Raw genomic sequence first — 16,207 nt, forward strand, 5'->3', positions numbered from 1 at the left:
TGCGTGGCATTCATTTGTATTTGGTGGTATTTGACAGAAGCACAAAATGGAGACTAATTTTTTCTTCTAGAGTATTGCTAGAATCTTTGCATTAAAAAGGTTAGAGAAGTATGAAATATGGCTTTAGGTGATGGTTTATCGTGGTAAGTAGCTGAACATTGTGGGTTAATTGAGACGATACAAAAAGAGTTTGTATCGTTTTTATTGCAAAAATGGTAGAATGGTAGATCATCAAAGAGTTATAAAGATGTATTTAGCATTAGAAACTATACGAAGAAAACTGTAGTCAAAGAATTGAACCCGCTGATAGTAATGCCAGTGTGATTAAGCTTTAAATACCTTCTGGAAACTGCTCCTTCAATTTCCCCAGCCACAATCCTTCCCAGTACCAAGAACAACCATTTGAAAGTTACGATTTGCTGGTTCAACAGCAACTTCAACAGCAACAGCAGCGATCCATCCGAACCTTTGCTTGGCTTGAACTATTTAAACGCATTCCATCCATCGAGCACCGACAATTTGTGCTGCATCATTGCCATTGTTTGTTCCCAACCAAAGTAGATGGTTCATCAACTCGACAAAAGACTCGTGCTATCGAGATTTCGCGAATGTCTAGTTACCAAAAGAACACCTTGAAATATCAAAAGGTGTATTTGGTGCGCAGATTCGACAAAAAACCGTAAACAGTTATAGTACACGCACCTCTAGCATGGGGTATACTGCAAAATTATAGGAAAGATCTAGGCTGGGCCGTTACTAAGGCAGCTGCAAACTTCTAGGAAGGAACTACGTTGGGACACCACCAAAGTAACTGAAAAGTGCAGACTCAATTAAATATCATCTATTTAAAACTATTGACAGCGCGTACTTTATTCAAATTGAACATTGATTGACGAACCCAACATAGAAGAGCTTCTCGACCTATTTCCATCTCCACTCGCATTCGAAGTATGTTTGGGAGAGCTTCGAGGCGAAGGCAACGGCGTTGACTTGGTCTTGAAAGGTCGAAGGGTAAATGCCTCGTCTGCGCTTACTGGGTGTGGTGCTCTCAATTCCGTAGTGGTCGCGAAACTTTTTTGTTTGGTGGGGGTCTCGGGAGCATTGTTTGAGTTTGATTTCGTTTTGTGTTCATTGGCTGGCGTTTCAATTACTGGTATCTTCTTGATATGTAACCCCGCCCTCAACTCGGATTCTTTTTTTTGTTTATATTTTGCCTCGTGTTCTATTAGTTTGTTGAACAATGCTACTCTGGTTTCGAGTTTTAATAAGTCGGTAAGGAATTGGATGTAGCTTGTAACTGGTGGCTTGAACCCAGACTTGTATTTACTCCTTGAGGGTCTCATTATCAAATGTACAAATGGTACTGAGCCTACAGCTTCCATATCATTTAAACGTTTCGACACCAGTGGCAATTCAGTCTCTGCATCTACAGATTCTACTGAAAAATCATCTGATATGCCGTAGTTTTCAAAAATACCCAATTCAAATACATGACATATATGCTCAGTCATCGAAACCAAACAAGCCAAATTACATCTTGGCAAGGATGAAAGCACCTTGGTTAAACTAGCCCTTGTATTCTCCCCATTGTATACGTTTACCACCGAATCAAATGCTGTAAATGGAATTACACTGTCTTTGAGTTCCAACAACCAACACTTGAAAAAGGTAACAACATCGTCAGCTTTTCTCTCTTTGAGGTGATTCAAGACCTCGTTGATTAAATAAGCCTTTTGGTCTTTGTCAGCTTCCAAAGTAGGCAAAGTGCACTGTGAGATAACACGAGTAACATCTTGTTTGATCTTCCATGCCAATTGAAAATCCAACGGTTGTAACCAGAGTAATTTCAAATTGCCATCTTTCTCGTGGCTCTCAATTACTTTTTGAGTCCCGTGTACAAAAGCAGGTGTTGAAAGGACACTTAGCGGACAATCCTCTTTTACTTGTCCTCTGGTGACCTGGGCTGATATATCTTCAAATAGATCAAACTGGTATTTCAAACTTTGAGGGGCAAAAGCAGACTCACCAGTCAATGGAAACACTATTCCCGTGCTCAGATTGTTTACGTGGAGGGACATGTCTTGATCATAATTTTCCTGTTTGTTCAAGTCTGTGATGGCTCTTCCGCAAGCTTGAATTTGGTTGAACTGCTGTAAATGAAACTTTTGAATTATTTGCTGCAATTTGGCCGAACTAGTGTATATGATTTGAACTTTTGTTGTTTCAAATTTCTCCAAATACTGTGCTAAATCTAGATACCCTTGTTGTAATAAATACGCCAACTCTTGTAGCTCGAGGCTTTGTTCATTATACTGGTCGGTAATCCCCAGTACAATTTCTTCATGATTCTTCTTCATAATGGAGCTTTTAACGTTATTGAACATACTATTAAACCTAGTTGTCGTTTCTGACATGTCACTCATGAACTTTGATGAGGGAGATGAAACTTTGCGGTCAGTATTGTATGGGTGTTTGACGGGTGTCGATGGCACCGATTCATCATGCGATTGGGACACGGAAATTGCCAAGTCTGACCATTCAAACCAAACCCCTTCACTTTTGAACCGTTTTTGGAATATATTGGTTGGATTGAGTAGCTTTAAAGTAACTAACGATTGGCCAAATTTTTCGAAATTTGATCGCGTTGGTTTCAACCCATGGATTCGTAGTCCGTTGAGTGCATCGCAAAGTGACTCGCTAACAAACATGTCATTTTTGTACCCGGGAATAGGAATCTTACGTTTAACAGTGGGTGTTTCGGCAATAAGTTGTGCAAGGGTTATTTGGAACTCGTTAATGGTTTCAAAAATCGCGGGGCCGACAAGTAGAGGGAATTGAAAATCAATGTCCAAGTCTTGTCGTATACTGCTCAGAGAATCCTCTTCAGCATAAGATTCATCATCACTGTAGTCAAAATCATCGTCCTCCACTTGTTGTTGCTGTTGTTGCACAGTTTGTGGTTGTGCATTCTCCTTCAATCTCAATTCATCAAAATATTTTGACTTGCTTTTGTCAATCTTGCGACTCAGCGTAAGATAATCATCGTATATGTCCTCCAAACGACTAAATTCCTTTTTGATGTTGGGTTCGTGGTGTTTGAGGTAATTTGTTAGATCTTCAAGTACAAATTTATCAATACTCGATGCCAATTGCAACAACGTAGTCGATTCTCCAATCATTTCGTTTTTGAACAATTCAATACACGAGCGGTACTTTAGAGTTTCGCCATTTTTGCTGTTGAATGAGCCTGATGATGCCAATTCATTACTGGTTTTGCTCAAATATTCACTATTGGAATGAAAATATTTCAAGAAATTAAACACCAACTTGCGGAAGTCATGCAATTGTTTCAACGATGTAAAGGTGTGAGATTGTAAGTTATGTAGCCCAGTGATATAATCAGGCGTCCAATACAGGTTAGCAAACGGCTGCATGCTTGTTGTGGTGGTGGGGGTTATGGTGATCAGAGATCAAAATGTGTGGAGGAAATTATCTGATGAAGTGAAAACAAAAAAAATTGCAAAAACGGCGCGTGTTGACACTTTTCTTACGATGATCTTATCACCACCAACAATCAAAATTAGAAATGATTGAGTATTGCAAATGAACGAGGATGACCAAATTCAGCAGGAGATTTCTGCTCTCGGTGATGATATCATAAATATAGAGACAGAACTAGAGCAACTAAGTAATAATGAATCGCTTTTGCGACAAGAGGTGACAAAATTGGAACAACTTGAAGCTGAGCAAACTCAACCACCTGTAGATGGGCCTCACGATGAAGTGCTTATGATCAAGCACACCTACTTTGACCCATCCATATCTCACTTTTTTGAAACCACAGAAGAAACGTCTTCGACGTCGTCATCGTCACAGTTGCAATTGATAAATCAGCGTATTATGGAATCTACCGACGTGAAAGAAAACATCATGTATGAAAATATCCTACGCATGAGTGGAATTACAGCGTTTCCCATTAATAATAAACATTTGTTCCCCAATGATGAAATTCTAGGTGTACGGTTTGATATCTTCTCATACAAAAGCAAGTCATATAAGCAGCCTCATTATGTGATTTTATTGAAGAGAAAAGACAAGAGTGATACGCCGTATTGGAGCGTTTATAAAACCACTTTGCCGATGTATGCGCCTTTGAATGAGTATCAACAGGAGCTACAACAGACGAGTGATTTAGACAAGTTTGTCACGAGGATACACATGTACATTGCCAAGGATAACGAAAAGAGAGGGGTATGAAAATCGATTGAGACTGACTTGGAAGCATCCCCAATACTAATAGCGACCTGGAACCCCTTGTATAGATAGAGCCTTGTCAATACTAAGTAAAGCTTGCCAGTCGTAATTTTTTAACCTTTAGGTAGCGCGCATCTCTTCTGAGAACATCTCAATCACACCTCACACTTGGCAAACCACTTCTTTCCAGCAAAACAATGTCTTGGAAAACTGCATTGCAGACATCAGCTACTATCGCCTCACTTGCCATTATCATCAATGAGCTACGGAAAGTGTATATACAAGCAGCTACTGCGGCCAACAAGTCTTCCAGCTTAACATCACTTCCCCCAAAATCAAGAGGTATCGAGTCGAGAATCGGAAACACTGCCTTGATCGAAATAAAATCCTTGTCAGCCAAAACAGGTTGCAAAATCTATTCCAAATTGGAATTGAGTAACCCAGCTGGGAGTTCAAAAGATCGCGTAGCATTGGCAATCATACGGGCAGCTGAATCAAACAACCAATTAGTGCCACATCAACAAAATGTCATTTTTGAAGGAACATCGGGATCTACGGGCATCAGCTTTGCCGTGTTGGCTAATGCATTGGGATATACTGCTCACATTTGTCTTCCTGATGATACTTCGCCAGAGAAACTACAGCTACTTGAAGCATTGGGAGCTGAGGTTGAAAAAGTGAAGCCTGCTAGTATCGTCGACCCTAATCAGTACGTAAATGCAGCAAAGAGAGGTGCTGATGCCATCAACAACGACTCGACAAACAATGGTAGAAAGGCCATATTTGCCAATCAATTTGAAAATGATTTCAATTGGAGAATCCATTACACCACCACGGGACCCGAATTGATCAAGCAATTGGAACGTATAGACGTGTTTATAAATGGAAGTGGTACGGGTGGCACTATTGCCGGTGTAGGCCGATGTTTAAAAGAACACAATCCAGCGACTAAAGTCGTATTAGCTGATCCACAGGGGAGTGGGCTTGCCAATAGGATAAATTTTGGCGTCATGTATGATTCGGTGGAAAAAGAAGGTACAAGGCGAAGACACCAGGTTGATACACTAGTTGAAGGTATTGGTCTTAATCGTCTCACGTGGAACTTCAAACAAGGAGAGCCATACATTGACGAGGCGGTTAGAGTCACTGATGATCAAGCGTTGAGGATGGCAAAGTACTTGTGTATTAATGATGGATTATTCTGGGGTAGCTCGGCAGCAATTAATTGTGTTGCTGCTGTTAAGACGGCTTTGAAATATGGACCGGGTCAGAATATAGTTGTTGTTGCTTGTGATTCTGGTGATCGGCATTTGTCCAAGTTTTGGAAGCATGCAGTGAACATACCTAATGATATTTCATTGGAGGATGTCTTGAGATAAAATAAACAGCTGAGCTGATAAGGAGCTGTGACTGTTGGTAAGGGTCGATGGAAGATGGTGCACAACCACAGTGTATGTAACGCTAGCTCAGCTTGACTATCAATATACATCCCACTTAATCTACTTTATACCACTACGATTCACTCAAAAAAAAAAACACATAAATACAATATAAATTAAACCCCCTTTCCGACTAAGTCAATTTCTATTTCCACTTCAACTCTTTTGTTGCTCCTTGATCATCTTATCCTTAGTCTCTCTGTACAACTTGATCGTACTCAATCCAGAAGCAGCAATACCCATCCAAATTTGCCAAGTTTGGAATGGCAACGCAATACTGAAAACACTATAAGTATTAAACCCCAAATCGGCCAACAATTTATAAATTTCAATCCAACAATTGGTCTTTTTAAACATTATATCGTGTAATTTCAATTCATCCTCACTGTTGGAAGAAGAATTGTAAGTTGACGAAGTCAAATTTAAAATATCGGCTCCGCCAAGCAATTGTTTTGATAGTATTTTGGCTTTATTCCGCACTTGAATGGCGATTTTAAGATCCATTTCTTGTTGAGTCAAATTGGTTAATGTTTCATAAGTGTTGTATAACGCAATCCATGATTCACCATACCAGGCATAAGACTCATGTTTATTGACAAATGTCTTGTATGTGGGTGAAGTCAACAATTTCAATTTATAAAGCAAGATTGATTCATCATTGATTCCGTAATATAATGAAAAAATTTGACTCAATGTTGAACGATTAAATAACTCCTGTTCATTAATTTGCACCATTTTATTCTTGAAATTGATGTTGGTTTTAAATTTAACCAATAAATCTCTTATTTTAAATGGTGTTTTACCAAATCGAAGAAATTGCCGATACATTGATAACCCATTAATCATGCCAGCAAATCGAGTCTTGAATAAAGAACAGACAATAATGGCAATAATACGAATGAAATCAGATGGATGCTTGATGAAATTTTTAATCAATTCCAACTGTTTTGTTGAATCGTCGTATCTTAATTTAATGGCGGCAATATTGACTTTATCGTCAGATAAGTAATCTTGAGCTTGAGTTGCATGGAAAACAAGTAATCGCAATGTATATTGACTCACTTTGGCCATTTTATCTTTACCAACAATATTGTTCAACATTGCCCAAAATATTTTCCAGTTGCTGATGATTGGCGCTTTGGGGCCGATAGTGGAAGCGGTTGAAGACGCTTGCGAAAATGACTCGGCATTCTCCAACTTATGGGCCTCACCATCATCAAGGTGATGTTGTGGTGGGATATAAGCAAAGTTGTTTTTTGATTTCAGGGGAGTGGTTTCATATCTGATATTGGACCCAGAGGCCATTGCCGTTGTTGTTGACATCCTCACTTGATCTTCGAGGAGTTTGGAAATATTTTCGGGTGAGTTTTGCGCTGATTCGATCCACTCAGAATTGAATACTTGTGGCGGTGGTTGTGAATATAGCTTTGACGACGGATGAAGCGGCGATTGTCTAAATTGTCTATGTGAATGCACTTGGGGTATCGACTGTTGGTGGTGGCTCTGCAGAGAATGTGACTGTGGCGTTTGCTCCTGTTGTTGTTGTTGCTGTTGCAGATGTGGCGATTGTTGTTCTTGTTGTGCTTGTTGTACGAATTCTTGTTGATGTAGATTTGGCAGTTCCTGCTGCTGTGAATTTCCTCTTACACTATACTGCGGTTGCGTATGGTGAATACCTTGTTGTAAATCCAGATCTAGATGATGTAGTTGGCTTTTTTGATGTTGATGTTGGTGTTGATCATGCACCAGCAGTTGTTGTTTATAATATTGTGAATTTTCAATAGGAACTTGATTAAGTAATGGACTAATTGATGAATCTATATCATTCATCGTCAGAAAAGGAAAAAGGAGGAGATAAATATTAGTTGAAATAATAAAAAACAACAAAATTATATATATATACTGTTCTCTTTTCCGTTAAATCAATAATAAAACCCTTTTGTAAGATGGAGTTGCTTCTTGTGTTATCTGTTAGGTTGTTGTATTTAGTTTGTTATTGTTGTTGTTGTTGATGTAGATTGATAACTGGTGTATGTGTAATTATGGCACTTTGGTGGTTTTATTTTATTTTATTTTTTTATTGTTGAAGATTTTCTTTCAATTAAAATTTTTTTTCTTCTGATTTTTGTTAAACCCACCTCGTTTAAATAATACAACAGTACAACAGTATATCAGTAAATGACCCCAGTATGTGACATAATTTTACACTACTCTTCCTCTTAACTTGACATAAATTGTTGCTCCTCTACAACTAACTACTTGGTGGCTGTTACAACAACTACAACAACTGCTATTGTAACTTCAATTATAACAAAAGAAAAAAAAAATTGACCCGCACGTTTTGTGTTAGAGCGAGAGGTTTAATGTTCAAAAGGTTACAACATAGTTGCATTTTTTGCCAATTGTAAGTCTAATATTGAACTAAATGGATAAACAAACAACAGTAGAAATAACAGTCACAAGGTTATAATAAAAGAATCACTTGTGAGCCAATTTCACAACACAAAAGGGGGGGCTCCTTATTCTTTTTAGGTTTGCAATTAGAAAGGGTGCACATGTATTTAATGCAACCTGTTGGCTGGTCTTTGGAGAAGGAACAGCTAGTGCCAACCCAACTTTATTCAACAGATTTTAACAGACCCAGCAGAAGTGAAAGAAGATTAGGAAATAGTTCTTACTCAACAAAACTGTCTTTGTCTTGACGTAAAACCAGTCTATAAAAAGTTCCAAAACAAAAAAAAAAGACATCATGCTTTCAAATGAATACACCAATAAATAAATAAATAAATAAAAAAAAAAAAATACATACATACATTGGAGAAGGAGGTGCTTTGAATCCACTCTTTCTATACTCAACAGTTTATACCTCCCCTCTCAAAAACAAAAAGATTGAACTCTTCTTCTCCTTTTTTTTACTTCTATATCATGACACGTTCTAGAACTAATTCTAAAAGCCACACATCATGTGAACACAAGCTTAAGCTCAAATGTTTGACAGGTCATGCTAAGAGCTGCTAAGAGCTACTTTCTAACAACACCACCATTAACACCACCATTATTTCAATTGCTGCGGCTGCTTTCCGTTCTCTTCGACAGCAGGACCCATCATAAACGCACCAACACTACCCAAATATCCCTCATGTCGCAAGAAATAACTCTGCATATCGCCCTTTGACCAAAAATTAACCGCATAACTCAATGTATGAATCGTTTGCATATGGCCCAGGATGTACAGACCACCAAAATATATTCTCTTCAAATTAAATCTTAAAGCATGCAAATAGGCAATTTGTCCAATGTTGTTACTAACACTGAATAATAAACTTCGAGCAATATCTTCTTGTTTAAATTGTGATAACTTCTCGGCAGTTGTCATTGGTTTATTATTGAATCGTAATTTTTTAAACACTTTAGCAAATGATGAGGCAATGTGGTTGGCTTTAAGTCCAATCTTGTTATAATTCAGCCCGTAGATATCACCCACCAATAAATCAATATTTTCATTATCCCCCCTCTGTGCCATTTCCAACATTTCATTGTAGTCTTTAGCATCAGTCAATAAAGAAAGCAAGCCCCATAATGTACCGCCTCCTAGTGAACTACCGCCAATTCTTTCAAATCCATCAGGTCCCGCTTTGGTGACTTTGATCATCGATACACCCGACCCTATATTGACTAATAAATAGGGGTAAATCTCTTGTTTTGATTGTAATGGTTGGAATCGAGTGCATTGGTCATTTAAATCATACGTGAATATTTCTTGAGGAATCTTGGTTATAAGCCAATCAAGACCCTTTATCAAACAGGCCATTTCATCCTTGGCAATAATCTTCATCGGTAAATTGCGTTTTCTAAATGTCTTGGTCATTAAATTATAAAACTTGTGGGCACCTCCACCAGTAGCCATGATATATGTTATAGGAGGCCGTGAGTTTGTTTGTGATATTGATTTCGATATCAAGTGAATCATAAACCGCATAGCTTCAACTTTGAAATTCTCCGTTTGGAAATCTCTAAAATGTAATTTTCCTCCAGTGGAATTGTGCTTTGGTGATGTGGATGTTGATGAGGAGGTGGTAGACGACGATGATGTGCTAAAGTATACCAATTTAGTCAAAGTTCCACCAATATCCACCGATATGTGTATAATCTCATCGTTATGTTGAGGCAAATTGATGTTATTTTTAGTGCCAACTCCTCCATTACGTATAATATTATCTCCAACATCAATTGAAGTATCTCCATTTTCATCATCTTCGAAATCGGAAGATGTGCTTGAAGATGGCGGTGTCAGTGTATTTGATGATGATGGCGAAGTATTATTTTCATCCTCAACAGCAATAGAGCCTCGTAACAAGTCATCATTGGCAATATAGGCTCCACTGCAGTCAATTCTAATGGTGCCTGGATCAGCTGATTGTAAATCGATGTCTTCATGAGACACACTCAATCGATGTCTGCGCTGTTGTATATTAAGCGAAGACGGTGAAACCGTAGGTGGGAATGATGGAGTAGAAGCGATGCCCGTGGATGGACCAGTAGATGTAGATGGGGATATTGCTGCTGTTGTTGTTTCTGTTGCTGTTGTTGTAGTTGCACTTGAAGCATCTACCTTCTCCTGTTGTACAGTAGTATTGGATATAGTAGTCTGACTGATATTTTCATGGTGATTATTTAGTATATTACTAGGATGTGTATGTGTATCAATGGAATTATTGTTATTTTTAATTTCACGTCTATCATTCATCTGATCAACAGATTGCATAACGAAAGATATGATTGATATTTCAAGAAAAAGATGTTGGTAGTTGATAAGTGGTTTGGTTGTTGGAGTGTTTTTTTACTTAAAACTGAGGGATAGAAAACTGTTGTTACCTGATAATGATGTTGTTATAGTAGTGGTGTTATTGGTAGGGAACGTGGTGATATATATAAATAAGTAACTGTAATATTTTGGTGTATATATATCTATATATATATAAGTTGGAAAATTTAGAAAATCTTTTGAGCGGGTTTTATTTTTTTTTTTAATTTTTTTAATTTTTTGTTGAGTTTATTTAAACAATTTATCAAAGTATCAAACTACTAAACTACTAAACTAATACAAATATATTAATGGGTTTTAGATTATTACATTATACTTGGGAAAGAGTTACGTCATCATATACTATATTCTTAACTAATGATATGTTGTGTACTCTGTTTTATTATTTTGATGTAATAATTGTATATTAATAATTACTGATCGTATAATTAGTACCACGCGATACGAAAAGCACCCTCTTCACTTTATATTTTTTATTTTTATTTTTTTTTTTTGTTGGTTGATTCTGACTTTCACTTTTCAACCGCTGGAACAAAAGATGATCATTCAATTTGATCAACAACTACTAACAACTACATCCTACACACTCTCCATAAGAATTATGGTCAATAGTAAACTTTTAGATTTCTTAATCTAACTTCTAGAAAAGGAAAGAAATTGCGATTTTATATGTTTTTAGATATTTTACATGCACCCCCCACCACCTCAGCATGTCCGCGGCTACTGGCGCAAAAGTAGTTTCTATGATGCCATAAATCTAAAAACGTTTCCACTTTATCCTCGGAGTTCAATGTACTCTCAGACTTCTTTTCATATTGGATCTAAAGCGAACCATCTTTTTCATCCCCAATCGTTTTCTCTTCCCCCACCTCATCTATCTTGAGAAATAAAAGTCTACTATTTGGACCTTTAAAGCTTTTCTGCACATCAGCTCCTTTCCCTCTCTCCAGAAAAGTAAGAACCAATGTAATTCTGACCAAGCGTGTCGCCATTTTTTCTAACCTTGCTACATCTCTTTATGGCAAAGAGGTTGAAAGTCAATGTGGTCTGACTTATGTGGGTCTAATGTTGCTGTTGCAGATAACCATTACCTCCTCCTCCTCCACTTCGTCTCTTGCCCCACAAAATCTCGAGAAAGCGCATTTTGTCTCAGTTCTCCCTTATACCCGAGCCGCAGAAAGTGGGCATATCAAAAGAGGAAATGTCCGAAAAAAGAATCCCAAATTTCTATCTCGTGCATACATTATATATATATATATATATATATATCCAACCATTATACCTTATACCTTATACCGAATGCCAAATATCAAGCTAAGCACCCTGTTCCAAGCAAAAAAAGCAAAAAAAAAGCAAATACAAGAAAACACCCTATTATCAAAATAATAGGAATTTTGAAGAATTGAAACCCACCCACCACATAAATAAAAAACAAAAAAGTAGAACCAAGATAAAAGGCTAAAGTCATCAAATATCCCAACTGATCTCTTTCATATTGATTACACTCAATATATTAGTAGCCAAATCGTCCTCCCTATTCCCTTCATTGTTACCAACGCCAACAACCGCATTCTCATTATCAGCACTTTTTTCACCCTTACCATATATGCCTCTTTCATCAACTGAATTAGTCTTGGAATGAGTATTGGAACAATATGGAGTTGGTGTCCCGCTGTCACCAAGCGACAAATTAGTACTGTCCAAACTCACACTTCGACTCATATTGGCACTTCCATTCCGACTTATGCCATTACTATTATTATTACTATTATTGTATCGATTCAAGCTGGTGCTTGAATTGTTGCCAATAATACTAGGAGCACTTTGATGGTGGTGGTGGTTATGTCTCGAACTGAACTCATGGATATCGGGTAATGGGGGGATTATAACTTCTTCCTTTATACAGGCTGCATGGTGAGAACTCCATTTATTATCATTGTTACTGCTGTTAATACTGTCGTCGTAGTAGTGGTAGTAGTTGCCATTGCATGATTCATCTTCTTCGGGAGTGAGTTTAGGTGATGCGGTGTTTGTGTATGTAAAATGGTCATAATCTAAAGGTATACAAGTGTCATATGTTGGTTCATAAGAAGGAGAAGACAATGGTGTTGTGCTGGTGTTTGATGATTGGCGTTGAGCATGTAATGGTAGATGAAGGAAATGAGGACTGCTGTGCTTGTTATTTTGATGGCTATGGTTGATTTGAGTAAGTTTGACAAATGGCTGTGAGAATGACAGACTTCGATATCTAAAGGTAGACGAAGATGAATGTTGTGGTTGTTGACTCAAATCAGGTGTAGATGATACAAACGTAGCCGATACAACTGATCTAGGTGATGTATTATTACTCGAATAAGGACTTGAATAAGGCGTCGATGCTGATGCTGATGCTACTGTTGATGTTGTAGAAGATGTGGTTGATTTACATCTAGTCAATGTATATGTGGAGGTAGACATCAATTCCTTCTTTATTGTTTTCAATTTGGTTTTAAATGACTTGGTATTGTTAATATTGGTACTCATTATAGTCGTCATTATAATTATCGTAGATGGATACAAAGAATGAAGTTATGGAGTTATGAAGTTACACGGTACAACTAGGGAATGCTAGTGGTGGTGAACGAAGTGAAAAGTGAAAAATAATAATAATATTATTATTATTATATGGGTCTTTTGTGCCTTTCTGGTGTCTGTTTTGATTTCGTTAAAATACAAAAGTCAATTGATGATGAATATGTGTAAGATCTGAACTGACTTCAATTGATGGGGGATCGATGTGAGTTTTTATATATACAAAAATTTTCTATAGTTTTTTGTCGTAAGTTTTTGTATAAATGAATGGAATGAAAATCTTTTTTGGATCAGAAGAGGAGGAGGAGTAGTTAATGTGATTTTGCATTAACTTTATACACAAAAGAATTAAAAATTGGGTTTATGAAGGGTTGTTTAGAGTTGCGTTGTTTGAGGTTGTGTGTTGTTTTAAAGGGCGTTGGGCCATTCTACATAAAAAGTGTGTGTGTGTGTGTGTTTGGTTTTATATACAGGAATGTTTGGTGATTGTGGTTTTGTGTTGAAATTGCACTAATCTATTGTTGAATTTTTAGCTCATGGTACATTATTTCCTATTGTCATCTTTCGTCTAAAATGAGACCAGTATTGGGCATTAGTTGTTGTGTTCATTCTGATGCCATTGTGTGCCATTGTGTTTAAGATTAATGGTGGAGAGTTTATGCTTTGTGTAAACTATCTTTCTTCACATGACAAAATGTATCTACTAAAACAATAGTTAAACTTTTCTGTTTTTATCCTTTTTTATCATCACTGTGGTGTTCTTTATTTTCCCTAATTCCACTATACCGTAAGTCCCTTTTCATTGAACTTTTCTGTTGTTTTGCCTTGTTTTAGATAAAAGAGAACAAGAGTCTCATTTTGTTTTTCCCTTCTGTATAATTAAACTTTTCTCTACTAACCAAATTGCAAAACAGGCAAAGTTTTATAAATTGTGGTATTGGTTAAACACAGTTACTGTATGTATCAGAGATCTGCCTTTCTTTCTTATAATAAAATATTTTATAAAATGTTCAACTTCAGCAGCAAAGTCTAGTCTTTTCCAGATTGAAGGTCTTTTTTTTTTTATTCAAACAAACGTTAACTGCACTTGCACATAATAAACTACTGGTCTCCCTCTCTCCCTCTCTCCCTCTCTCCCTCTCTCCCGTTCTTCTTTCCTCAAAGCGAACTCATTTTTATTTGTTGTAAGGCATGACTCACTCAGCAAAAGAGAACCAGTATGCCTAGTTGTTGTGATTATACACCACCACTACATAAGCACATGACACTTGTTATACGTAATATCCACATAAACACGCCTAAAGAGGGAATAAGAAGTTTTCGAAAACAGTACCTGATTTGAGAAGCGGAAAAGAGATACAATAGATGGATAAACAACCTAAAAACTTATTACACGCAAATTTGCCGCAATTTGCTTCTTTGTTTCTTCTTTTTTACACACACTACATTGTGGATTTTACTTGTTTTGTTTTTCTGTTCGTATAGGTATCGAATTTGAAATCACCTAACCCCATTCTTTACTCTTCTAGGGGAGGAATATACTGCTAAATCAAATCCCAAAGCAACTAAGGAAGGACGTTTGACTAAACAAAAAATAGAAAAAAAAACTGAAGAAAGGATTCGCAGAAATAGACTGCTCCCACTACAAACAAAAACAAAAAAATAGTCTGATTTTGACGTTGACCCTTTGATGAATTTTTCTTTTTGAACCCCAAAGGCAGATTTGCACTATTGCTATTGTTATATCAAACTGTGGTATTTCATTGCTCTGAAGAGGATTAACAAAAGCCTTTTTACATTCCCCTTGTGGCATTTATTTTATTTCTTACTTCTACAAGAGCGGTTAAATATACACAAACGAGCATCAAAGTGGGGCAAAAAACAAAAATATTGGAGCTTAGTCTGCGAGGGGCATCGGGATTTAGTTGTAGATGGTTATGAGAATTATTATTATTTCACTTTATGAGAATGGATGGAATAGAAACCAATATTGAATTAGAACTAAAACCGTCGATAGTAGAACATACCAGACGTATGTATCTTCAATAGAACACAGAAATAAGAGAGAGGGAGAGGGAGAGGGAGAGGGAGAGAAAAGAATGAGGACAAAGAATTGCATATTTGCAATCCTTACAATCAAATCAAATGCAAAAATTGTAGAGATTTTACCTTGATGAGTTAATTCAAATCTGCTCTTTTTCTTTTTTGTCCAATTTGATACTTTTACCTTGCTATATGCTATTGTTCTTTGCAATGGGACCTACCAATTTCTCAAAGTAAGTCTCAGCTTTGATTGGCTGTATGGTAATTAACGTGTGTTTTACCAAGAATGGAAGCGCTCTTTAATCACAATCTCTAATCTATCTCTATCTCCTATTATTACAATACAATATTGTGGTTTTATTGTATTCTTATTGTTAGTTTGTTTACGATTCATCTATATTGAGAGAGTGGGTTTGGAACTCTAATTGTTTCAAATAATTAAACTTTATTTATTTTATATTTTGTTCTTTTTTCTTGTTTCAGTGAGTCTAGAATCGGATGCAGAAACTAAAACCAAACTTGGAATAACTCAATAAAAACTTACGAATAAATGGAGTGTCGTTTTTAGTCTTGAACTGTGTTTAAACAATCTTTTACTTAGATACATGTGGGATTTAGGTCCCCTTGGTCCCCTTTTAACTGCAAATAACCAAATTCATTCTGAGGCACAGAGCCTTTCCCATTGAGTAAATACACCCATAATCTCAATTGGACAATTTAGAATCTAGAACATTTTGGCCAGATGGGTTGTTGGTTGATGAATATTGTTCAAAGACTGTTGTACCGACTTCTTTTTTGTGTAGGCTGTTACTTGTCTCACTGCTTAAATAATAATCATTTTCTTTGTTTGATGGACAAAACGTCTCTCAATGATGTCACCCAACGATGGGCATTTTTCCCAGATTCTATTACGGTTACCATTTATTACTCTGTTAAACACAAAGTAAGAAAGTTGCTCAAAAATAGCTATAATTGTCTTGATATTCAGTCTCTTTTTGTAGTCTACGCATTGTCCAAACTTTAACGAAGATACACATACGATACACACTGCAAAGACAATATACTGGAGATAAAT

General features: G+C 36.8%; 6 protein-coding genes across 6 annotated transcripts; 2 read left to right on the forward strand and 4 right to left on the reverse strand. All coding sequences in view use genetic code 12, as the record gives it.

Moving 5' to 3' along the window:
* Positions 1-869: 869 nt before the first annotated feature.
* On the reverse strand, positions 870-3,434 carry CANMA_005069 (uncharacterized protein; the record flags this gene model as incomplete). Its single annotated transcript, XM_051817411.1, has 1 exon — positions 870-3,434. One exon carries the CDS (start codon positions 3,432-3,434, stop codon positions 870-872), a length of 2,565 nt encoding a protein of 854 aa, XP_051669326.1.
* A 169-nt stretch (positions 3,435-3,603) lies between these two features.
* On the forward strand, positions 3,604-4,257 carry CTF5 (Ctf5p; the record flags this gene model as incomplete). Its single annotated transcript, XM_051817412.1, has 1 exon — positions 3,604-4,257. One exon carries the CDS (start codon positions 3,604-3,606, stop codon positions 4,255-4,257), a length of 654 nt encoding a protein of 217 aa, XP_051669327.1.
* A 194-nt stretch (positions 4,258-4,451) lies between these two features.
* CANMA_005071 (putative cysteine synthase) lies at positions 4,452-5,633 on the forward strand (the record flags this gene model as incomplete). Its single annotated transcript, XM_051817413.1, has 1 exon — positions 4,452-5,633. The coding sequence occupies one exon, from the start codon at positions 4,452-4,454 to the stop codon at positions 5,631-5,633; it is 1,182 nt and encodes a 393-aa protein (XP_051669328.1).
* Positions 5,634-5,849: 216 nt separating this feature from the next.
* On the reverse strand, positions 5,850-7,523 carry CANMA_005072 (uncharacterized protein; the record flags this gene model as incomplete). The annotated part of the gene is made up of 1 exon (XM_051817415.1): positions 5,850-7,523. The coding sequence occupies one exon, from the start codon at positions 7,521-7,523 to the stop codon at positions 5,850-5,852; it is 1,674 nt and encodes a 557-aa protein (XP_051669329.1).
* A 1,225-nt stretch (positions 7,524-8,748) lies between these two features.
* Positions 8,749-10,458, reverse strand: CANMA_005073 (pantothenate kinase; the record flags this gene model as incomplete). The annotated part of the gene is made up of 1 exon (XM_051817416.1): positions 8,749-10,458. The coding sequence occupies one exon, from the start codon at positions 10,456-10,458 to the stop codon at positions 8,749-8,751; it is 1,710 nt and encodes a 569-aa protein (XP_051669330.1).
* Positions 10,459-11,985: 1,527 nt separating this feature from the next.
* Positions 11,986-13,053, reverse strand: CANMA_005074 (uncharacterized protein; the record flags this gene model as incomplete). Its single annotated transcript, XM_051817417.1, has 1 exon — positions 11,986-13,053. One exon carries the CDS (start codon positions 13,051-13,053, stop codon positions 11,986-11,988), a length of 1,068 nt encoding a protein of 355 aa, XP_051669331.1.
* Between the last annotated feature and the right edge of the window lie 3,154 nt (positions 13,054-16,207).

Source organism: Candida margitis (assembly GCF_024628925.1).
Source record: "Candida margitis strain CBS 14175 chromosome Unknown scaffold84, whole genome shotgun sequence".
In the NCBI taxonomy this organism is placed as follows: Eukaryota; Fungi; Ascomycota; class Pichiomycetes; order Serinales; family Debaryomycetaceae; genus Lodderomyces; species Lodderomyces margitis.